General features: G+C 34.3%; 1 protein-coding gene across 6 annotated transcripts in view; it reads left to right on the top strand.

The window, feature by feature from the left end:
• RYR2 (ryanodine receptor 2) overlaps positions 1–26195 on the top strand; it is a 401127-nt gene that overhangs the window by 334767 nt on the left and 40165 nt on the right. For 3 of the 6 annotated variants that reach the window (XM_050316682.1, XM_050316681.1, XM_050316683.1), the window contains 10 exons: positions 2296–2408; positions 3997–4093; positions 8714–8817; positions 9374–9425; positions 9574–9627; positions 11243–11266; positions 17307–17406; positions 18286–18365; positions 20357–20433; positions 21720–21793. In XM_050316682.1, the coding sequence (XP_050172639.1) occupies positions 2296–2408; positions 3997–4093; positions 8714–8817; positions 9374–9425; positions 9574–9627; positions 11243–11266; positions 17307–17406; positions 18286–18365; positions 20357–20433; positions 21720–21793 (775 nt within the window). The remainder of the gene's footprint in view (positions 1–2295; positions 2409–3996; positions 4094–8713; positions 8818–9373; positions 9426–9573; positions 9628–11242; positions 11267–17306; positions 17407–18285; positions 18366–20356; positions 20434–21719; positions 21794–26195) is intronic. The other 3 variants (XM_050316684.1, XM_050316687.1, XM_050316685.1) reach the window with 1 other exon arrangement.

The following is a 26195-nucleotide window of genomic DNA, read 5'->3' as shown; positions in this document are numbered from 1 at the left end:
AAGGGTGAAGAGGAGTCAGTAAATTCTACCTGTTGCTGAATACGTGTGGAGTGAGCAAAAAGTGATGGAATATGGAAGTAAATACATGTCAATCATGGTTTGCCAACTAAAGATAGAGAGAGAGAGACAGAAGAACAGGTGCTGATTTGAAAAGATATAGGGTTGCTGTGAGGAAGGAAAAATAGAGGAAAACTAGAAAAGGGAGAGGAAGCAAAAAGTCTTGTCTCTTACACTGGTTTTATCAAAGTTAACTGAGCTGAAAGGAGTGATTTGCATATACAGAGCTGCATAATTCAGCTTGTATTTGAGTTCAAAGAGCATATACCAATCTTGGTTTCTGGTATTTTAGCTTTACCATCATGTATATAAATTGATTAAGCTTGTGTAGTTTGGAGGAATTGTTCCAGTGAGTGAAAATCAAGGTATGATACCTGTCTTATGCATTTTCTGACAGTATATATACTCCAGCAGTAGTACAGAACAGGATGGATTACCATTGTAATATCAGATCAACATTTAAGATCAGTCCTTCTGATCAGACTTAAACAATGACTTGTCAAGTAAATGCTTTCTGCTTTTTTTATGGCTACCTTGCACCTATTTGTTTAAACATTTAGCCCCAGAGCTTTGCTTATCTTGTGTAGCCAAATGCGCAGGTGCTTTTGTTACTGAAGTGGGTAATTTGATGTCTTTAAAAATAATGAATATGTGAACACTGCATCTGTTTTTATGATGTCTTGAGCAATCCTTTGCTCTCTGTATGCAAACCCTCTGTTTCCATACATACAGTCTTTGAATGCTTTTCTTATTGCAACTAGTAATGATCAGTTTATTCCTTGTATTTTCTTTCCATGCACAACTAACTGCTTTGTTTTTATTATTTTCAGAAATCTGCTTGTGTAGGCCGAGGCTATTTCTTTTGGGAAAGTATAGAAGGGTTTATAATTGTTTATGGAGATATTACTAATTACCTAACTTTCACATTTGGATTTGTCTGTACTGACTTTGTTTTGTGACTGTAAATAAGTTTACAGTGAGTGCTTTTTTGTCCTTTCTCTTAACAAATATTTTTCATTTCTATTTTAACTTTTAGAAGGAACTTATTTAAGATTGTCACCATTTATTCTTACAAGTATAATTATCTATTTCACTGAATGCTTGGCAGTATTTTTGTCTGTTTAATAAATGTTTATGGTTAAAGTATGATTTTTTTCTGTATTTCACTAAACTGGATAACCAAATTTTGATTGAATATCGAGTCTACATAAACATCAGGATCATCACTATGTATTTTAAATATAATGCCTAACTTGGTTACGAGGGAGAATCATGAAGTCTTTCAAGATACAAATGCTAACTTCCATTGATTTCTTTGATGATGCTGGAACACAGAGCATAGTTCTCTGTAAAAGAAACAACACCCCTCCCCAAACAAACAAACAACTCTCAACAAAAGTTCCTTAACTCTACAAAACCCATGAAGGTTAAATCAAGTTATATAATCTCTTTGGAAGACTTGTGAAACAAATCACAAAAACTGTGAACAGGCTGTGGGAAAGGAGTGATCTGTAGCACAGCCTGTAATCATGGCTCCCAGTTATCCAGTCAGTTATTGGAGCACAGCAGATTTCACTGCATGCTACTGTAGAGCCATGATGCAGAAAGATCTATCTTAAGATAGAGCTGTAAGTTTATGAAATGTAGCTGAAGTGTTTTGGAGTTTTTTGTGTACATTCTAGCTGTGCTGATTCATGAAAGAGATTTAGTCCTAAGTCTTTGTACTTGTTTCTCTTTTTTAGGATTAATTAATTTTCATCGTAGCTGATCATGGTAAATGTTACAAATAAATGATTAATTGTATTTAGGACAATTACTTCAAAAATACTGTATGAGGCCATGTGAAGGTGTACAATTTACCTGTACATAAGCGAAGAGTTACATATAAAAGACAGAATGAGTGAATATTCTTTGTATTAGAAGTGAAGGTTTCCTGAGACACAGCCTTAATGATGATAGTATTCTATCCAAAAGAGAGAAGAAGTAGAACGAAGTATAAAAGGAGAATATCTGTGTCATACCAGGAAAGGGAGATTTTTGCTTTATTTCCTATATTCTGACTCTACAACTTGGTTTACTGCTTGAACTCTGTCTAGAACACTTTTCCTAATCTATTATTCTTCTGTTACCTTTCAACTTAATTTATCCATTAACTAACATTTTTACTAATATTACTATGTCCAGGCAGCGGGGATATTGCCACATCATTTATTTTTCCCTGTTTATTTTACATAACAGGTTGAGCATCCTCAGCGGTCCAAAAAAGCAGTGTGGCATAAGCTGTTGTCTAAACAGAGGAAAAGAGCAGTAGTTGCCTGCTTTAGAATGGCACCCCTATATAATCTGCCAAGGTAAGACCTATACTTTTCTTTCACAAATGCACTAATGTTCATACTGTGCTATTTGGCAAGATCAAAAGGAAAAAATTCTAAACCAGTAATTCATAAACTGGGTGGTAATATGGTTTGTATATTACTCAGTTTTATTAGATCTAATTACTTCCGTCTTCTGAAAAGAATAACAAAAACTATAATTTTAAATTTCTGATTCTCTCCTCCTGATGTTATTTCAGCTGTTCCTCCTAGTATGTTTTCTTTTCTGAAAAGCAGATACCTTTCATAGGAGATAAAAATGCAGAAACTGACATGTTGGTGTCACAGTAATATCATCTTGGGAGATAAATTTCTTCCCAGGTCGTAGTACAGCTCAGGAAGTACAAAGTTAACTATTAGATGCTAGATGTTCCATATGCAGGAAATAAATGGACAGTTTTTATTTGAAAACTTGTTTGTTTATTTATTGTGCACTTTTGGGAAGGGCATTTTATTAGACAAAAATTACTCTAGGCATTTAACACATTTTCCTGTGGCTCCTTTTCCTCTTCTTTCTTGTTCAATAGCGAATGGGATGTCTAGTCAAGAAAGTTTCCGGATCCTGAGATTCTGGAAGGAATATACATTCAGTAAAAGTAGAGACTTTTTTTTCAGTACAATTTCTAAGACTAATTTTCAGAACACTTGTATCTGATCTTTTCAATATAATAGAGTTCTATTTTTTTTCCCAAAACCATGCATATTGTTGTCATTACCGTAGTTAGTAGGATGAACCTTGAAGTCTGTCCCAGGAGGAACTAGGGCATGAGAATCATACTACCATAAAATGAAGCTGCCATGACAGTTGAGAATAAAACACAGATATATCCATCTGTAGCTGTTGTTACTTTAACAAGTAGCTCACCTACAAATTACTAGCATTACTCTATATTTTAATTATACTTCTTCCTTTTCAGTATATGGGACTGGGATTTGTATAAAAAAATTTAGACGATTAATAAAATTCTTCATGGGGAATTGGTTGTCAGACATTCCATTTTGCATTGAATCCTCAAGAAACAAATAAACACCAAGACCCATCAGTGGCTTACCCTCTCTTGCTTAGTAGCCTCATCATTGACTTAATTTCATGGAGTTTGGAAAAAAATTCTCTTTTTGATTTAGATAGTCAAGTGTAATGCTGAACATTAAAAAATGCAATTATTTGAGCACAATCCAAAGTTATCTATTGCTGTTATCTTAATATTTAAATTAAAATAATATGAAAAAATAAAATAATAAAATAATATTAAAAATAAAAACCACTAATTTGGTAATTTTTAAAATTTATTTATTATGTTTAAATGTATTTAAAATTCTATTTATTATCTGTTCCTAAGTGATTATGACTGCATGTTAATATCAGTTTTACAAGTTAATGGGGCAAGTTTTGAATGGAACATTTTAATGTAAACTTATTCTTTGAAATGGATAACCATAGAAATTTTGTTTTGCTTTTAAATTAGAGTTTTAATCATTGGATGGTACTTCAAGCTAAATGAAACTTATATTGACCAACTTTTCTCTTTAAAAGTTTACAGCTTTTGTTTTAAATGTCCCTTTCTAGGCACCGAGCTGTCAACCTCTTTCTTCAAGGCTATGATAAATCTTGGATTGAAACAGAAGAACACTATTTTGAAGACAAACTGATAGAAGACTTAGCAGTACGTCTGGGTGCAAAGGGTCATAGGAATTTATTAGCATTCATCTTGTATAGTAATACTTATGTCTGTGAGGTACCTAAGGTATTACCTAAGTGATCTCTATCCAAAGGGACAAGCTATAACAAGTCACTCTGACAGGTTTTAAAAATTGCAAGTGATGGAGATACCAAAATCCCCTCAGGCAGTCTGCTTCAGGGCTTCAAACACCGTTTATAAATCTTTAATCTAAATTACATACCGGTTGCTGTGATTCCCCTATCTCTTATCTTCTGACCTGTGGAAAAGGGGAACAGGCTATTCCCTCCTCTTTTGCATCTTTGTGTATTTAAGGACTTCGTAATCTGTATTAAAGCCATTTAAGTCAAAAGGTTAGAATATGAAACTAGAGGAATTCTGGTCTTAGATTAATCAGTTCCTCAGAAGCAGACAGTCTACTTCTTCTGCACAGAAGAGCCATGTCTTTAGCCTGGTAAATCCCTATGGTATTTTTCAGTTAAGTCTTGTTCCTCAGTCCTTAAAAGTAGTTCTTTCACATGTTGGGCAAGAACTAGTACTAGGAACTGATTCAGCCTCTGAGAGGCCCAACGGAACATAGTTTGAGACCAGTCTTTTTATTGTGAGAAGTGCCTACTCTCTGCAATAGAGAGAAGAAAGAAGCTCACTGGAAAATTGCTGTTAGAAAAAATAATAATTTGCTTTTACTGTTTGAACCTTATGCTTAAAACCAGCTGTTGCGGTTTTGCGTCTTGGAAGGGAGCAAACGAGCTCGAGGTTCGTTGCTCTCCTCTGAGGTGGAAAAGGAGAGATCTACAGGCTGGCTCCTTGCCACACGCGCTCATGCAACTCAATGAGAGGCAAGATGCAGATGTGGTACCAGCAACAGCCAAGGCTGATTCAACTTTATTAAGGAAAATGGAGGGGTTTTATAGGGTCTGGGTTGGAAGGATCTGGAACGAGGGTGGAGATAAGGAGGAGCATGCAAATCCTCATACAATGGTTGGATAATAGGGAATGAATAAACATGAGGGGGTTGAACTGGGCGGTAACTAGGGCATGGCTAAGTGTCAAAGCCCGCCAAACAGTGTGATTGGTTGGTACAATGCTGTATCTCAACCAATGAGGAGACTGTTGTGATGCCCGACAGGGCAGAAAATCCATGAGGGAGAAACACAAAATGGAGGACAAATCTACATATAGGTTTTCCCCATCAATGTAACCTTTTGCATAAAAGTCCTAAATGGTGGTTACTTCCACTTCAATTCCTTCCACACTAAGTCCTTCCACAAATCTGGCTTTCCATTCTGCGAAAGATGCCTGGTCTCTGCCCTCGAGGTTCTCCTCTGGTGCCACACGATCCCCAACAACCAACTAACCAGGTTGTGAAGAATTTTGAAAATATTTCAAAATATTTCATGTATCCCATCACATCTGCAAGTGTTTTGAATAACGCAGGTTCATTGTCAAAAATAATTAGGTTTTAGCAGTTGGGAGCATGAGTGTTCAGATATGGAATGTGGAACAACATAGTTCTTTTCATGTGTACATGTATGTGCAAGTATTTACATGTAAAGAAATAACCTAGCATGATCATTTAGTTACATTCACACAGAGTTGTCTCCTTACCTCCTCTATGAAACTATATATTTGCTAAGTTTACAAAGAACTCCTTTCCAACAGATAGCTTGAGTGGAAAACTGTCTCAGAGAAGGCAGAAACGGACTGGACTGGCTTCTATGTCATCCTTTAGTAAAAGACTACATGCACTCCCTTGTAATTCCTCAAAGATACAGATAAGTGTGTCTCCATCATTCTCCTAAGGAGAGATGCATTACATCTTTCATTGAAAAGGGCAAAAAAACCCTATCTGTCTTTTAAATAAATTTCTATCCCATTCTTGCTGCATTAGAGCACTCACCTGGAGGGTGAGAGTTTGAGGTTCTGTTGTTCAGCTCTGTGGAACTGACCCAGAATTCTTAGTGGACTTTGAAAGATGTTGTTGTGTTACTGGTGAAGGTTCCTGTTAGAGAAACTGTACCCTAGTGTAGCAAGGAATTAAAAATTTGCTGGACTGTCAAGATGGAGTCACAGACCAGGCTGTGGTGCCAGAACTTGTTATCTGGAAGGGCAGAAAGGAGGAGCCTTGGGTTCTCTGATATGTGCTTGAAGGATTGTCTGAAGTTTCTGAACTGATTACATATTAGTTGGAAAACTGGATCAGTCCAGAACCCAGAAACTATAGCCAAGACTTCCTGTCCTTCAGCTCTCTGTATTTAATACACTGAGGTTGTCTATGCCATAGTGAGTTCTTTCTCAATATTGAGAATCTTAAGTATTCTTTTCTGCTATAAAAATAATAATTTAAAGGGAGAAATACAATCAAAGTTATCTCATTCCTGACTTTGTCAGATCTTGGCAATTTATAGACTTGTGGTAAGAGGTTTTTCTGAGATATGGAAATTGAGCATTTTCACCCCCTAAAAGCAGAGAACTAGACTTTAAACTTGCAGTTTTGTTCAATGAATTTTCTGTCCATAAGTCTGTTACACAAAAGTGGCACTACTTCTTCCCCTTATGATATTAAAAGAAAAAAGTATACACTTGTGCTCTTTTTGAGGAGCTTAATTCTGCTAATTCTTAGTTCTGAATCAACAAATCAAGCCTCTAAGGGAACTGGACTGTAAATGTTTGATGTTAACTCCATAAGGTATTCAACACTTTTTATTAATTGTTAAAATGCTTCTACTGTAATAAATGGTTTATATAAACACTTAAGCTTATTTGATATAATTCTTGATTAGTTTTATTGGTAGATATTAATGGACATAACAACTTATATAAGAACGAAATGTTTAATGGACATTTAAAAATTAGATTTTATAAAATTAAATGCTTTAAGCCTTCATCATTTCTTTAACCTCTTATGTTACATTCAGTTAAAGATTTTTATTTTCCAATTAGATAACTATAGGGCAAATGTCTCAAAACACTGAAAATTAAGAATATTTGTTTCCCAGAAATGTCAGAAAATCGTTTGATTCTAGTGTTCCTGCTGTGCTTAATAATGAGTTCTACTTAACTCAGTCATTGGTGAATTTGATCTTCCATTTAATTTTAGTAAACCTATGAAAGCTGGTAGCACATTAACACAACTTCTGACCTTTTGCTTCATCAGTTTTTACAGCATTAGGCAGGTATTCTGGCTGATAATATTATGAAGTACAAAATACTGCCAGTTAATTAATGAGAAAGGTCAGGATTCTAAATGAGATTGAAATAAAGTGCAGGGGAAGACATCCATAAATGTTCTGATGCTGTTATTGATACTGTAAATATTTTCACATACTGCAGAATGTAAAATGAGCCTTGTATGGCCATTACAGAGTAGCATGTGAAAAAATCATTGTGCATAGATGTCAACTTAAGTGAATTCTCAGTTTCAACAACTCATGTTTGGTACAGCTGAGTGGAAAAAGATGGACTTCACAGGCACATAGAAAGGGTATTACACATAGAGATCTATAAGCATTCCCATAGGAATCTATTTGTCATGCAAAATTTATTTTCTCAATAGGCAAAAAATCCATTTTCCTTATATCTCTTATATGACCAACCCATCCTTATTGCTTAACAGATAACATCTAACAATATAGTAATGTATTACTTGTGCTGTCTTTTTTTTCTTTATCTGTTTTTTAGTATATACTGCTAGGTGAAAACAAGGAGGAAGAGTGAGCATAATTTATGCAACCAATTTTCTTTAAGCTACCAGATTCTTTGTAGAAAAAAAAGTCTGGACAAAGCATTTTTGTTACTAACTTGATATGCAAAACCTACTTTCTGAAATGTCTTTTGACAAAAGATGAGAAGTAAGAGGGCAGATTTCTATAGATTCTTTTCAAAACACTGCTTTGGTCATTGACATTATAATATTTAGGACTACATTTTTATTTTAAAATAAACTACCTAGAGCTGTCTAAACCTGAGAGCAAAATAACCATATGAAAAAACCCCAACCTCTTTATACCTTATATCTTATTTATTGAATGATATATAATATTTTTTGAATGTTACTGTTTTGTCATCTCCTAAAATTCTACACCCTGCCAACATTACTGCTGTTGGTAGATATGGCTCCTTCTTTCTAAAACTATTGGTGAGCTTCAGTTTTGGATTTCTTTTCCCTTGAAGTCTCTCTGAGTTCCTCACTGAACATTATATCTGGCATAAGACTTGAAACAGAAGATTCTCATTTTTAGCTGGTGAACCTGGTTAACACAGCAAGCAACAAATGGTATTATAGCAAATGATCGTATCTCGTTGCCACTGGTTTTGGATAACAGAGTAGAAGATTGAAGTTATTTTCAGAATCTAGGGAAGAGGGTTAATTTTTACAAGGAGACAAAATCCAAAGCTTTGCAAATGGTATCATCTCTGTGAGTCTTCATGTCGTAAACAGTCAGGGTTCAGTGTTTCCATACCTTGCTTGGAACTTGCTTCCTCCTTATTGTCTAAATCAAAATTACATATGTTAGTAGTTAATGTTTAGTAAATTGCACAGAGTAAAACATTTTTTACTATAGATAATTGAATATACTTTAAAATCTTTCTTTTTCTCTAAAGAAACCTGGGGAGGAACCACCAGAAGAAGATGAAAGCCTTAAAAGAGTTGATCCTTTACATCAACTTATTCTGCTATTCAGTCGAACAGCCTTGACTGAAAAATGGTAGGGATGGTGTGAGAGACTGCAGAGTGTATGCAGATTTTCAGATTACTCCTGTATTTGAAGTTATATATGTCTCTTTTCAAGTGAGATTGCATAGACTAGGCCAAAATGTGTGCATATGAACATTTGGTGAGTTTGAGTTACACTCAGACCTCTTTAACTTGTGGCATGTAAAGAGATTTTAACATGACTTTTTCACACTTATGAATGCTGTGTTCAGGACTTACTACACCTCTGTCTTCTGTCTATGTTCCCTATTGACAGTTATATTCTAAACATGAAATACAAGTATATTTCAAGAATAATTGAAAAATTAACTGTGTTCATTTCACTGGAAGGTGTTTATGAATTTCTGAGTACTTTGTTTATAGTTGGCTGTACTTTTCTATTTGGATTAGTTAATCAAGTCTTCATTTTCCAAAAATGGTTTTGTAATTAATTGTGAGCATAGAAATCCTTTAGAAATATTTGTAAGATGTTTGAAAATATTTTGGCACTTCAGTTCTACAATAATGATTCTAATCTTCATTTTCCCTTTCCTCTCTCTATTAACCAGTAAATTGGAAGAAGATTTCCTGTATATGGCTTATGCTGACATTATGGCAAAGGTAACTTCTTTAATATCTTTTGCATAATTTCTGTTTTAATAAAACTAATGAAGAAGATCAAGAAAAAAATATTTGTAAAGTGAAGGAAGGCTTATGCCCTCCTCCCTTGCAACTTATCAATAAATGTTTTCTTTCTTCATGATATCAGAGCTGCCATGATGAAGAAGACGATGATGGTGAAGAAGAAGTAAAGAGTTTTGAAGTAAGATTATATTTGTTTTGTTTTTCTTGTCATGTTAGACATTATTTCATAGCTTCCAGCTGACATTTATGTTTCTTGGTTCATGGCTTACTGCAGCTTATTATGCCAGTGAACTGCATGTCACAAGCTGGATTGGCAGATAGGAGTCACCAGATTAATATTAGTAAAACAAAAACTTGCATAGTATCACATAATATAAGATTATATAGAGAGTAATTGAATGGATTTTACTTACTTATCTCATTGACTTTAACTTTTTAGTTGTTGAAAATAACTATTACGGCTAGAAACTTATGATAGAAGTCTGATAATAACAGTCTGTGTCTTTTAAATTATTGTGCCCTACCTTTAGTTTGGATTGTTAAAATACTGAAATAATAGTGCTTTTTGCAGTAGTCATTTTCATTCAGTACCAGTAATTCATACAGTAGTTTTATGTTCACATATATATTAGTGCTTCTTAATAAAATGGAAGCTTTTATTCATCAGTACTGCTAATCTTTTGCTTATGTTGAGAATAGGAGAGATCTGTATTTATTGTTGTTCAATGTTGAGTTTTTAGTGATCATCACTGTACAAGGATATGCACAAGAGTTTAATACAAGAGTAAGAGATGAGTCCTTGTCATGTGTTTGCTCTGGGATCTGTCTCTCTTTTTCCATTAATAAAATGAAGTCTTCTGAGGGACACTGAGGGAATTAAATAAATATTATTTAATATTTTAATTTATTTCAGCGTATTACACTTCTGACATTAAAAGTTGTCTCATATCTTTCAAAGCAGTTAATACTTATATTTCATACCTTTACTAAACCACAGAAACATGAAATATGTACTTTTCTTATTTCTTAGAAATATTTCTAAATGTACTGGTTGATTTCATATAAAACTATGCTGTTTTGATTTTTGAGGAATGGTTTGGGTCATGTTTACTTTTACTCATGTTGTTTTGTGCACTTCAGATGTTCTGTATGTTTTCTACATGATGCTACATGAGATAGCACTGAATTATTTAACTACATATTCCCTATTTGACTGTATACAGAAATCAGAAAGAATAGCAATACTAAATTCTTTTCAGTCACTCAGAAGTCCAGTTGAGTTACAACTAATACACCCAATATACAAATTTTTGTTTCTTGGTAAATATCTAAGTATGAATCCAAATTTCAGTGGGTTTATTTTTTTTTCCCCCTGGAAATGCAATGTGTGATGTATCATTGAGTAAACAAAGAATATTCACTTCTATAAGCTTCTTTCAGACCATATGTACTTGTTAGGTGTCAAAAGTCTTGTGCTTATAAATGTGAAAATCAATAAATAGGAAATAATTGAAATAACTGAAAAAAATTATCAGTAAGGAATTTATTAGTACTTCTTATCTAAATTTTAATGGGTTCTTTGTTCAACATTCAACTTCTTCTTTTGAGAGAAGATCCTATTTGTTTGTTTCTCCTTAATATTTTTCTATAGCTGTGAAACTTATGTTTGAATAATGTATTTATATGTTCAAAAGGCAATTTTGTGTATGTATTTGGTCAGTCACCTGCAGAAAAAAATTTTGGACTTCTTTTTCTTATTACTATTTCGCTTCTTGTCCTTGCCCTTCCTTAAGGTGACAGGATCACAACGCAGCAAGGTAAAACAAAAAAAAAAATATGTGTGTATTTGTCTGGGTCTAATTTTGTGATTTTTCAGGCCCAACATCTTGGATAAGTTCGACTAAAGGGTCTTGAAAATGTTTTTAATATTTCAGTTCCAGCATGACATCTCTACCAAACCCTTCTTGTGCACAAACTCTTGAAAGACTCCAAGAATTATTTATGTAGAATATGTCATGTAAAATAGTGTTACTGTTTTGGGGAAAACAGAGTGTCATTTGGCTTGTTCATATTGTTTTGCTGCCTTTTGTGCATCAGTTTTCTTCTTTCTGGTTATAATTTAATCTGACTGATTGAAACAATCTGTTTGGCTCTTAAGCGAAAGTAGTTGGACTTTTTTTCTGTATCTTAGCAGACAAACACTTCTAATACAGTGGTAGAATTCTGTTTCTGATATTTGTCATAGAGAGAGCATCAATCATAGTTCATATCTGATTCAGATCCTTTGGAATTGACTGTCCTTACCCTTCGTCATGACAGTATTTGATAGAAACTCCTTAGCTACTCATTACCTAAAGTGACTTCCTAGTTGTTCCATGTTTTCTCTAAGAACATAGAGGCAATAGCTCTGAAATTTCACAGTATGAATTATTTTATTGGCTCAATTTCTTACACAGTCTTTTGTGTCTCATCGAAAAAGCCTCACCATTTGTCTCTATAAGGTGTTCCATGGCTTATTCAGCAGCCTACTTACCTGCTTTATGCACTTATAAAGTCTTAGTTCCCATTGTTGACTGAGGCTGCTTGCTGATAGCGCTGCAAGGTTGATATTCTGAGAGAAGGTATGGTGTGTGGGGTCACTAGTTGTTTTTTTTTTCTGAGGTGTTTAAATACAGTTATTTGTGCTGTGGCTAGACTAAGTAGAGATGACTTGCTTGAGATCTGGAATGCACAGATTTAGCTGATGGTCAGACTCCAGTCAGTAACGTCAAATTTCATTGCCTGTGGCAATGTAGGGAAACAATTTTAACCTTCTGCATGGAAAGAGCAAGGTGATTTTGGTGTTTTGTTTGCTAGCCTTCTGTTAACATCCAGATCACAAAAGAAAGGGTTTCCCACACAGCTATGGGAAGAGAAGATGTATTTCAGGATCAACTTTACTATATACTCCTTCAAAAAATTTGCACAGATCTGTTCCACCTTCATACAATAAAGGCATTATCCTGGGAGATGAATGTGCTTATAAGGATTCACAAAAAGTTATTTAAAAGGCATTAATAGCCACAAACACAAAGTGCGTATTATAAAACTTCAAAGGAAATATATAAGCAATCTAACAATATATATGTTTTTTTATTCCAATAATGCAGCTGTTCAAATACTAATTGTCTGTCACCCTGCTTACCTGGTTACATACACTAAATGTTATATACTCTACAGAAAATTTTCTGTCTTCCTGACTGAGAAGTGTTTTAAAAGAGAAAAAAAAAAAAAAAAGACAAGAAACAATCCTTACTTCTTTCATACATGGCAGGAAACAGTTGTACAGATATGAAACCATATATACCAGCTCTGTGTGTGTGTGTGTGTGTGCATTTGTGTGTTTCTTTGTGTCTGGCAGTCTGTCTCAAAATTCCATGTTGAAGGCAGTTCTTTTAATCCATGCTGTGTGTGCATCTGAAAAGAGTGACTGTTCAATTTGTATGGGAATAGAACTCTACTGCTGCTCTAGACTTTAAAAATGTGTGATGTTTAAAGTCTTGAATCTTTTCACAGAGCAACAGAGACATTTGGGCAACTTTAGAATCTGATAAAAAAGCCAAGTGTATTTTATTGACAATTTTCATACCCATATCTGATGCAGTGTAGTCTCATTTTTGTACAATTAATTTATAATGGAATCACTCTGTGGGCAACAGAGAGGTGACAATAAAAATTCATCATAAAGTTGTCTTTGTCTTACTATGTTCCTGTCTTGTTTACCTGCTATTATTTGCTTTGAGTTATTACAGTTATCCTTGCCCTTTGTCTCTCAGTTAACTTTCTGTCATATTGAACAGATGGCCAGTTGGCTCCCTGTAGAATTGGTGTCTCATTGGTTACCCTTTTAATTCTATCTGGTAGGAAATTATTTCAAATTGAAACATTTTACTACTGAATGCAAAAAAATTTGTACATCTGAGTTACTGACTCTGCTGGTTGCTACATATTAATATGCTACGTATTAATATGTGTGGGATGGGAACTCAGACAAAAGAGTCATAATTCAGCTCATATTTTTAAACTCAATTGTATTACATTGATTTAAATTGACTCTTCAGAGGAAGAAAAGAAATGGGGGAAATAGAGCTTCCTTATGCTAGTTTTTTTCATTCTTGTTATTAGTAGCAACTTGGTTGATAGACTTCTGTATTCACTACTTTTTCTGATACATTATGCTATCACTTAGGCACAGAAATATTTTCAATTTTACATACAAATAATGCAACCTTTTAAGGCTCTAGCTTGTTGAAGATGTTACTGTTGTCTCTTACTGTCGCAAATCCTGAATAAACAGAGTAACCATACACCATGTATTTACAATAAACAACTGGTGTTGTTAAAGGATTATAGGAATTAAGGTCAGACTCTCTAATCAATTTATCAATTCTTAGAAATTAAATATTCCAATTAGTATGTAAAAATGTGTTTTTCATTAGTTTTTCCTACCCGCAATGGAACATATGCAACCTAATGCATGGTTTTCACTCTAAAACTACAGGGTGGGTTATTTATGCATAGAATCATAGAATAGTTTGTGCTGGAAAGGACCTTTAAAGGTCATCTAGTCCAAATCCCCTGTAAGAGCAGTGATGCTTCAATGATGAAGTCCAAAAGTAGTAATTTAGGGAAAAATCAATTTTCTTTATAGAGCATAAACCAGCATATATTGAACTTAAAGAATAAAATTTTAAATAAAGATGTATATAAAAATATATGCATAAATATTTTGCATGAGCACTTGATATTTTAATAACATAGGTTTTACTCATGTGCCTGACACTGAAATGAACACAAGTTTTGGCAGTGTAAGGCTTGTCTAATAGGATTTGTTCTCTGGACTAAACAGAAGTCTTGAAAAGCATAAAATATGAAGACAATTCAAAGGAGAAGGATTTATCTTCTAACAGTTGAGTTGGAGGTAATTTCTTCTCTTTCCATCTTTTTGTTCATTCTCTTTAACTAAATTTCATGATTTCATATTTAAAAAAAAAAAAGGAGAATGCTCTGTAAGAGTGGGATCTTATGCCGGAGGCAATCTGTGGCTTGGAGCTTAGTGGTGGCAGCAGACAAACCTCTCCATATGTCTTAGCTCCAATGGAGAGTCCAGGTATTATTGTCTGTATGGATTACAAGAAAACGAAGAATTTCAGTAACACACTTGTCAGTTAAAGCTTCTCTTTGGTTTTATCAAGTTTGTTACCTACAAATCCAATCAAAAAATTGTGGTGTTTTCCAATGTATTTTGGCATACAATTGCTTATAATGACTTAACCCGCCCAAAAAAAAAAATAGAATTAAGTAAAAATTTTTGGGTCTCTGCTTTTAAGGAGTATGTTTCAAAAGTTTCCTTGATTTGGTAGGTTGCTGGAAAAAGTCTGTGATAGCAGAATGCATGTATATACATTTCTAAGTAGTCAGTTTTTTCCCATGTGAATGGAAAACATCCAAGATAAGATAGACTTTGTCCTCAGTGAGGGATTTTTTTGGGTTTTTGAGTTTGTTTGTTTGTTTGTTTGTTTTGTTTTGTTTTTATTCTGGTAAGTTATTTTAAATATTTCATTTAGAAGTATTTTACTATTGTTGTGATGGTTTTGTGAATGACCAAAAACTCAAACCATTGCCTAATTATTTTGGTAGTTTTTTTGACATCATCAGGCAAGCAAGTGGATAAAGTGCAAAAAGCTGAAACTGGTAGTACAGATAACAGTGTAAACACGTCTTAGAGAAATGGGGGTACCTTAATTATTTAGTATACTTTGTAGGCAATGGGTAGCCCACTTCTTATAAGTGCTGCCATCACACATACATTTTATATAAATGTATTAACTTTTCATGGAGAAAGCAGCAGTAAAACAACATGGTCAAGCTGAAGAAGGAATCACGATCTTTGGGCGTTATCATCAAAAGAACAGTAGCTTTTAGAAGAAATGCTTGTGGTGTTTCTTTATTGGTGCATTGGTTTGGTTGGTTGGTTTTGGTTTTCTTTTTTTTTGGTCTTCTTTGTTACTAATTACCGAGACATCTTGATTTCCATAGGAAATATCACTCCTCTCATTTTAAGCTGTATGGCAATGCCTCTTTTGACTGTTCTTCTATTGTGCCATTGTAAGAAGTTAGTCTATAGATTATGCAGATACATCCTCACTGTAAGCATACTTATAAACTCCCCAGAAAATATCAGATAATGAAAGTAGTATAGTTGACATTAGGCTTGTGAATAATAAATTTTCTAGTGAAAGAGAGATGAAAAATTGTTGGGTCTAAAAGTAAAAGTAACTAGAAGTAGGAAAGAGTTTTAAGAAAAGAAACACTGATCAGTTTTCAGTGATATCTGAAGCAAATGAAAATATTTTATTTTAGCTATTTTGAAACTGTGATGTCATGATTTTGTCATGATGGTGGTTTGTGCGTGTGGTGTGTGTATGTGTGTGTGTGTGTGTATGTTTCTGTTTTGCTTTTGTTGAACTCCCGGGAAGAGGTTTAAACATGAAGGCATAACTTTCAAACCTTAGCATGGCTAAATATGAAGCAACGCTGCCATTTTTTTTTTTCCTTTTTATGCTTCCATCTAGATCTGTCACATAATTTAAATCAATTTAAACCACAATTTAACCACAGGAGAGCTAATAGTGTGGAAAAAAAAAAAAACAACCCTGATGAATTTTGTTTCCGCAGCACGATATTATCAAAGATTTAAGAAACAAATTTGCCAGCCTCGGCGAGAACTCTCTGGTAACAGCATAAATGTCTGTGTTGGTTTGCTTTTGAGTTAAAGGTTTCTTTTTCATTCATTTGAACATATTTCTCTTTTTTACCTCTTCTTTTTTAATTTATTATTCATATCCTCTATTTAGCAAGCCTTCATTTTTTAAACCTCTTCCATCTTCCAATGTATTTTTTCCGTAACTTGGATGGAAAGTTTATGGCAGCAAAGCTGTCATTCTGGCTACTTCTGCTGCAGCTGTTCCTGCTTTTAGGTCATACATGTTTTGGGCGTTGTGTTTTTGGACATGATACTAACTGATTGTGTCATGTTCCTTTTGAGTAAGCTTTTTACCACGCCATCTGATGGACTCACTGTCATAGGGCTCTATGCAACTTCCATTTTGCAACTTATACTGCTTAGTCATCCTCAATTCTCCAGCAAACTTCAATTAACTTGATGAAAGTTCAAACTCATCTGGAATTAACTGTGCCTTTATGTTTGCTCTTTATGCTCTTTATGTTTTCAGTAGTAGTTTAAATGACAAAAAACAAACTTCACCATTGCTCAAGCAACGCCATGCAGTATTGTTTGTTGCCGCTAGAGAATGCAAAATATAAAAGCACAGTGTATTCTATCAAATATTCTGTTAGCAGGGTGAGCAATCTATATTGTAATGATATGTTTTGAAAAAAATTCTGAGATGCTTCTGTTACTCTGGTATTCAGCAACAACTTGCAACTCAAGAGCCACATACTGAGCAGTATGAAGTTATGGTCACACTATAGAAGATAATTAAGAGTATGAACTGTTGCACAAAAACACGGCACAAAAGTGCAAGTTTGATACATGCAGTATGTATATATATAATGAACATGGGCTTTGAACAATTGAGATGACTCTTTCCAGATAAACTGCTAAAAACATATTAAAGAAAAATACCAAGTAGACATTATTACTTGATCCTGTTAAATATTTGTTCAGTAGCATTGTATGTATTAAAATGGTCCATGATGTTGCCATAGAGCCCATATACTAAGAGAAAACCAAAAACTTTTGGAGGACTGATAGTAACTGAAGTCTCATCTTAAATGACTGGAATTTTTATTCAGGAAAAAGAAATGGAAAAGCAAAAACTTTTGTATCAACAAGCCAGACTTCATGATCGGGGTGCTGCTGAGATGGTTCTGCAAACCATCAGTGCTAGTAAAGGTAAGGTTTTGGTGTGTAGGTTAACTTTTAAACCTTACTTCTAATGAACTTTGAAATGACTGTATTTTTTATTGGACAAAACCTGCAGATGTTTGGCACTATGGTCTGCTTTCAAAATGAACCTAGAGTTTCAAAAATTGCTGACAGCTAATCCAGAAAATGATGACTAGTTCTCAAGAGTCTGTTGTTTCTTTGGTAGTTATTAATTTTTTTCTAGTGCTAATTGAGAGGAGGTGTGAAAAACTTCATAGCTTTAGCAGTATGCCATGACAAAAAGGCCCTCAAATTCTGGAATGTGTACTATTTTGGAGTAGATGCAGACTTTAGTCCTTTTATTATTCCCCAAATATCTGCTTTATTGGTGTACTTTGATAAAAAATTTTAGAAGTGTAAATGATGCTTTTGTCCTTTAGAAACCATCTTACTCCGAGGTGTTTCATTTTTACTTCTGTGGTTTCTTTCCACAGCAGTGATGTTTTAAAAATTCCTGTTTACAAATGTTGTTTGCTGTAACTAAATGCTTGGATCATTTCATTTTCTGAAGAAACTGGAAAAAAACATCTAGACTGGCATGCAGAGGAGAGACCTTGTTAAACTTGATAGCTATCTTAAAGTTGTGCACCCAGCCTTAAATCAACTGTTGGATGCTCTAGCGATTGAAAGATGATTTATTTTCACTGAGCTCAGTCCTTCCTGCCTTATATCTTACCTCCTTTTGTATGCTGTGCATACATTACACTGTCTATAGGCACTCAGGAAGCTATTAAGTCACACTAGAGATTATGAAGGGTCTGTTTTACAAGTCATTGAACGGTTAAATTAGTAGAACATTCTTCTTTTATGTATGATCTAAAAGTGTATTTTAAAATAATTTTTCAGGTGAGATGGGGCCAATGGTTGCAGCTACCCTAAAGCTAGGAATTGCCATCTTAAATGGAGGAAATTCTACTGTTCAACAGGTAAGCTATTAGTTTCTTTTCGCCCATTCTAGTCAGTATAGATCTTTATCCCATGGTCATTATTATTGTAGTAGCGCATTATGTAGTGTGGCTGTTTGTCACATGCTGTTTATCCTCTTATTCTTGTTCCCAGAAAAAAGTAGTATACCAAAGTATCTTTGTTTGGTAGGTATCTATTTCTTATTTGTATACAAGGCTAAAAGAATTTTGGTTTGCGCTTCAGGTGGAAGGAGGAAGTTTTATGTCATTTACTTCTAGAAGAATTCTTTGGGAGGGAAGTGTCTCTTGGGACACTGCCACAGTCAGTAGAGTAAAATTGCTGACCCCAATCTTCACCAAAAAGAATGATAAACAACTTCAGAAGTCCTTAGCTTATGCAATGGAGAGTCTTGCTGATAAAAGCAGAGTACTCAAGCTTGATTAACTAATCATTAATAAGATAATTTGTGGATCAGTGGACAAGTCTGGTATTTTAAGAGTATCCTGTTGAAGAGAAGAGACTGATACAGGGTACATTCAGTGTTCTGTCCTAGTTGAAGATGCCTGAGCCAAGAAGGCTTCATACCTACCATTCTAAATTACTGTAGGACAGTTTGAAGTATACAAACAACTGGGAACAGTTGTCCCAAATTAAGCAGACACTGAAGCAGCTGAATGCAACCAAAAATAATGTTCTTTTCAGGGTCTATCATTATCAGGAATTGACCAGAAAGACTACAGATTGTGCTGAAAGTATCTGCTTAAACCAATGCCTGTTCTTTGTGATGTCATGATATTAAGTTAGCAAAATCCTGACATTTGTATGTAGTAATTTAATTTGAAATCCTACAATCAATTTTTTTAATTATTTGACAGTCTTAACTGATCAGAATGCAGGAAACAATAATAAGTATGGGTACATTAATACTAATGCTACTCATCTAAATGGCATACTTAGACATATAACATAAAGGCTTCAGCAATGCAGTTTGAATTCCTGTTTTTTTCAGTTGCCTCATTTCTACCTGTTTTCTCTGGTGTTATGCTCACCTTTCCAATTTTCCCTTAGTTCATAGGATCAACTCTTCAGTCTTCCTTGGGAAGCATGATATGGGGGGGAGAGGTACAGAAGTGGTTTTGAAAAATCATCACCATCATCCTCTGGAGTCCTTTGCTTTGATTAGTGTACTGCTGTTGGTGGTGGTATTCTTTTTCTGTGATCTTGGGTCTACTTGGGGTTGTGCTGATGTGTTTTGTTAACACTATCTGCTTATGCACACTTCATTTTATAGGTTACTTATTATTCACTTTTTCCTATTATTTTTGCTATTTGCAAAAATAGATTTATCCTCATTCATAACATGAATTCTTTCAGCTTTCCTACTAAGACTGATCTTTAAGTTCGTGATTTTTGCTCACAACTGAGAATTCTGGTGTCATCCTCAACTGTTGTTACCATCCACTCAACAATACATTGCATTCTAGAATAAAAGTTCTCTGAATTATTATTACACATTGTTATTACAATCTGTTTTCAGACAGGTATTATGTATTGCAATAAAGCTAAAACAAATTTAAAAAATGTTCAAATTGTTGTTGCAGCTAAAATAATTTAAAACAAACTGCAGCTCTGAAAAGCCCAGTCTGGTGTTGAAACAATAGTGTTAGTATAAATTTTTGGCCTAGTAGTGGCAAGGTAGCATATATATTAAACACTGAATTCTGCTGACTGTGTTGACTTTAGTTACTATCTTCATTTTTAATGCTTTAGGAAGGAATATCCAAAATAGATGTACTTTCCTTATCTGTAAAGTACATGAGCATTAAATATTATTTTTGGGTTCGATACCTGGATTTTTCTCTGCAAGACACTTATCAAATTTGTAAATATTAGAGACATTTCCAAACACCAGCATCTCTAATAATGTAGAATCTATATAGTATTAAATCACCTAAAATAACACATAATATGAATAATAATTCTCTGCATAAATTATTTGTGTTTGCTGCAGAAAATGCTTGACTACCTCAAAGATAAAAAGGATGTAGGATTCTTTCAGAGCCTTGCTGGTCTTATGCAGTCCTGTAGGTAAGAAAGTATCTACTTAAAAAAATTATTATTTTGAATTTATATTGTATTCCATGGGATTTGTAGTTTTGGAAAGATGTTTTTGCAAACACTACTTGGGATTGCAATGTTCTAGATTTGGGATAAAGGATGGGGTGGTGCTTGTGGTGTGAAAGTCTTTGTGATTTGGATCTACCATTGTAAAAGAGCTCCTATCACAAATGTTTATGTAATTTGTGTGTACTTGAGATATGCCAGAACACAACTCTGGAGTTAGGAGCATTCCTCAGAGGCAGAGCAAAATTGCTCTGGAGGTATTCTGTAATCCTACAGATACCAGGTTAATGATCAATGTTAAGTAATCATAAAGATTTTGGGAAAACCCCACTTTGTTAGAAATATTCATAGGACTTGTTAGAAGGCAGAAAAAGGAATGTGTCTATCGTGTTTTAGGAAATTGTGGTGATAAAGTGACCTTTTGTCCATTCATGCTTATTGACGGTTTGTGTTGATTTCACATATAAATATATATGTTTAGATGTTTTATATCTAATTCCTTAGAATAAACCGTATCAATAAATAATTTATTAATGGACATAAAGTATAGGACTAAAAGGGGCTTCCTGGATTGAATGTTTAGTCTTCTTGTTATGTCAAGGGTACAATTTTATGTACTTTTTTCTTAACACTGTCTCCAGCAAAGTTTCATTTTGAAGTCAGTGAGATTTCTTGCCAGCAGAGCTGCTGTTGTAGTTCTAGGTTCATCTGACTTTCACAAGCATTCTTGCTTATGAACTAAAGTTATCCATGGTTAGCTGATATGCAAAGCCCTCAAAACAGAACTTCACAGGTTCACAAATGGAAATTTGCAAGGTATACATTCCTTAAATCGGTTTAGTTGAATACATATTCCCTTTTGGCAGCTTCAGGTTTTTAGAATGTGGAGGGAGGGAGGAACTAAGTGGAAATAATAATGACAGTTTCTTAATGGATATTGCTGCTTGGGATGAACTGGGCTATAATACAAAAATAGTCAATAATATGGCTTCTTTGTAACACCTAAAAATGAGTATGAGTACTACAAATGAATACATTCACTTTTTTTGGTCAGTCATAAAAAGCAGGTCAAGTCTGTAGAGCTGACTTTTGTAATCTTTTAACAGATGTGATATTAAGCCACTGAAATGTATCTTCTTGATGCGCATATGATTAGAAACTTAAATCACAAATCCATTTTAACTTTCAGAAAATTAAATATTACATACATTTAATTAATCACAGGACAAATGTCATTTTTCTCACTGCAGTGTTCTTGACCTAAATGCATTTGAACGTCAGAACAAAGCAGAAGGCCTTGGCATGGTGACTGAAGAGGGATCAGGTACTATTGATTCAGCAGAAATTTTCTGTGAACTTTTATCTTAACATTTTGCAGAAGCAAGCTGAAAGAACTGAAGGGAGGTTTAGGTCAGATATTAAGAAGAGATTCTTCACCCAGAGGGTGGTTCAGCACTGGAACAGACTCCCCAGGGAAGTAATCAAAGCACCAAGCCTGTTAGAGCTCAAGAAGTGTTTGGACAATGCTCTCAGGCACATGGTGTGACTCTTGGGGCTGTCCTGTACAGGGCCAGGAGTTGGACTCAGTGATCCTTGTGAGTCTCTTCCAACTCAGGACGTTCTTTAATTTTATGAACCCTGTAAATATATACATAGAGAGGCTGAAGCTAAACAGGATTCCTAAAAGTGGTTTATATTTATTTAATTGGCATACCTAAGCTCATCCTTATCAACAGTAAAACACTAACGTGTTGGATTTCAGAATGGTCTCAGAGGACTCTTACCCATCATTCTGAAGAAGTGAAGACATTACATGTAAAACTGAAAACATATTGTGATTACAAACAGCAGTGTTTATGCATGCAAAACATTTCAGAAGTCCCTAACCAATTTCAGCATAAAATGAAATTAAAAGTTCCCACCTGATTTCTTAAATTGAAAACCACACAATATAGTTAAGCTATAAGTTAAATATAAGAGGTTGGGAGAACGGTATTTGTTTTTTTGGAGAAAAGCCTATGGGAAAGCTTTTTCTTTTCTCTTTGCCTTTGGGGAAATAATACAAAATTTTCACTTTACTTTTGACTTTGAACCAACTTGGCTTTCTGCCCTCATTGTTGTCAGTTCACTGTCAATTCCTTTTTTCTGTCTGACAGTAAGTTCTACTGTTCCGTTACTGTGGTTGCCTGGAAATATTAAGTTCATTCTTATTATACTTAAGAGAGCTACCAAAGCACATTTTCGTCCCTTATCCTCAGAATTTTTTACAGTGCATTTTGTGTTTAAATCCTACAGTGACCTAATCTTTTAACGTTTTTATCTTAAAAACAAGGTAAAAAAGCTTGACTGTATAATCCTTATTGCACTTGAAGGATCATAGTTCATACCAGCAACACTGCATATCTCATTGTCTGTTGTGCCAGTAGATCTTTTATGCGGCCTTTTTCTTTATTATTTAGCTGCTTGTCTCAGAGAATGATTTTTCAGGAACTATTAAATCCAACTGAATGACTTCAAGACCAATCAAAAATACTGCTTCTCTGAAAGTGCTGCCACGGTTTAAATTATAGAGCAAGTCCTGCTAGACTTACATGAGTAAACAAAAAAATAAAACCAAGTGGATAAAATTCGGCTACAAGATTGTGAATTGAGGACTGGTGCAGCTATCTGGCATATAAATTTTAGCCATTACTCTAATGTTTTACTGAGGATTACTCTACACAATGTTTTGTTCTTTTGGACAATATTTCTATTATTATATAATTAAAATTATTCATAAGGTTGGATTTTGAAATGGACTGTCGAGATACCAGCTTATTTTTCTTTTGCCCACTGCTCTGTTTCTAGCGGTGACTGATTTTGCATGAAAATATAAATAAATCCTTAAATGCTGCATAAATGACTCTACTAATATTAAGAGTATTTTCTGCTTCCTCTTTTGAGGGACTTTTTTTCCCTTTTCTGTTTATTTGATGTTTCTCTTTTAGTAAAGAACTAATTTTGCCAAAACCAATACTAACTGTACTTTGTATTTTCTAAAAACAAGTTCTCACCTTTTTTTTTTTTTCTTTTCCCTGTTTCTTTTTCTTTGAACTAATTGTCCTGTCCTCCCTTCCTCAGTCATCACTCATGAGCGTGGTAATTATTAAAAACAACTGCCTATTCCTAATTTTTCCTGCTCTTAGCTTTGTGTCAGCACTGTACAGCTCCTGAACGTTATGAAATTTTTTTTGTTCCTGTAAGATTGCTGAACTAGTGTGACTTTTCTATTATTATTGCAATTGTTTATTCTAAAATTCTTGGCGTACATGGCAAATCTCCCTACTTTGGTCTTCCTCCCTTTCTCAGGATTTACACAGTGATTGACACACTAGATATAAGAGCAGCAAGCTTTTTTATACTTTTTATTTCCTGTTCTTTTATATTTATTTTCATTTTAATTAGCCCAGTATCTGGGATGGATGAATGTTAAAAGGAAAATGATATTATATATATGCACAAAGCCTTGTGCTATAGTCCTCCTGTAGCCTTTATGTTGTGTACTGAATGTGGCTTTATTGCTGCACTGATTTGTGCAAGCACAGGAAATCAGTGGTGGATCCAGTGAGGATTTGAGGGTGGTTAGTAAGGAGAGGATATGCCACTGGCTAGGTTTATCTAATGCAGTCAGGAGTTGATACAAGAAAGAGGTGGTGCATCACTAATTTAGAGGAATCAATACTGTTTGCAGGTGCTTCTTCCTTGTTAGGGAAGCTACTTTGATGTGTTAAGGTTGCTATACATCAGAGGTTCTTTACTTCAAGTAATGGAAAAGCTTTGTAGGAGCAGTTGCCATGAGATGTTCGTGTCACCATGTGACAAGAGAATTTAAAATGTGTATATCAGCCAGCAGAAACAATAATCTCAAACACAGCAGGTGTCTTTTCATTAGCCAAATGTTGGGGAGGAGGCTGATCTGGTGTTTTATTTGTTTTCTCATGGAAAATTTTTTATTTAACAGATTAACAAAATTCTGCACGGTGATTAGGATCATTTTCTTTTTGTTTTCTTTGTTACTGAGCAGCAGCAGCGTCAAGATGCAGTCATCACTGTCAAAGATTTCTTGGCACAAGGGGATAATATTTGCTAACAGCATCTTTTCTTGTGTATTATTATCCAGCTATTGAAAATTCAAGAAAACAGGAAAGGCAAATTAAACCAAAAAAGACTGTAATTCTCCTTTTCAGGGTTACATTATTGTTGATATTATGCTACCTTCAATTAATTTTTTTTAATGTTATAAAGCACACCTTTTTCAGTTAATTGAAAAGTAGTTCACATAGGAGCTGTACAGGTACTGGTATTAATACCTGATAGCATTAGAAAGCCAAGCCAGTGGTTTGTGGGGAAAATCCTGTAGTGAGCAGTTTCAAAGTATCTAGATTTTATGGGATATCCAAGCTCTTATGTCCATTTGCAATCCTATGAATAACCATCTATAAATCCTACAAAGAAAGTATCAAAGATTAGAAAGATTTTCTCTCCTTTTTGTTTTTGAGGGAAATGCTTATAAGTAATTGTTTACTCCTCAATTAAAGGAAATTTTTTGATTCCCAGGGGAATGATGGGATGTAAAATGTGAATTTTAGCAGTTTCTCATGTCATCATCTACTGCAGAAGCTCATTAATAAGTAGTTGTCATTGAGTTTGCAACCTCTAAGCCTGAAACTAATATTCTTGAAGTCAGAGAAAAACCACTGTTGACACTTATGGGAATAGAGTCAACATTTCCTCAGATGCAATCCTTGTTTCTGGTCCCATGTCAGCCTTAGCAATAGATAGAAAGCCCTATATTGAGTCAACATGGATGCGAGATTTATTGCTCTATTCCAATTGTTTCTTTGTGCTGTCCACATCGTAAGTGCCTTGTCCTGATATTCCTCTGACTGGTACTACCTTCCCTTTTCAAACCCTGGAACCCCCACTGGTAACAACATTGATGGTTCTTTAGCAAATGTGTTTCTTACTTGTTTTTGTGGTGTACTCAATGTTGTTTCTTCTGTATGTATTTTGTTTTCATTGTTCTGTTTCCTTTTCCAAAAAGGAGGGTTCAAAACCAAAGACATGTAGAAATGCTTATTACCTTGCAATGGGTTTTCATTTAACACTCATACTCTTTGCTGTTTCACTGTGAGTCACAAAAATCTTGAAAGTGCAATGCTTTTCTCCTTTGGAGAGATTTGTATTACTTAGCATATGAAGTACAAAATCTAAGATTTTACGTTTACACTTATACTATTTTACCTTTTCCCCCCTTTTTTCAGAAAGGTCTATTTTAGTTTTTAATCTTTTAATATCGTATCTTGGCATTCTTTTGTTTCTCCATAAGTTTTCAGAAGGCTTATTTTAATAAAATACAATTTTATAATGAGATTTGATCTGCCAGTAGCTCTTAAAGGACTCTCTATCAATCTGAGTGAGAGTAGTACACGTGATATATTAACTAGCTATACTGTGGATTCACATCAGGGCTGTTTTCAGCCATTAACAGTGTGAAATCAGTTAATATGCTCTTGTTCTTCACTAACCTAGTCACACTTAAATTGGATGTTTAAACTCTGTGTGATCCATTGCAGCCTACATTGGAGAGGTGTTTTCCACCTTTATATCACTGTATTTGAATCAGTGTTTACATTTAAAAGGGAACTGGAGTAACTTCAGTTCAGAGAAGTTCTTCTGTGTCAGCC

Source organism: Myiozetetes cayanensis, unplaced genomic scaffold, assembly GCF_022539395.1.
Source record: "Myiozetetes cayanensis isolate MyiCay16 unplaced genomic scaffold, myiCay2020 scf2-11, whole genome shotgun sequence".
NCBI lineage: Eukaryota > Metazoa > Chordata > Aves > Passeriformes > Tyrannidae > Myiozetetes > Myiozetetes cayanensis.
Note: the sequence above shows the minus strand (reverse complement) of the source record. Positions and strands in the feature narration are given on the sequence as shown.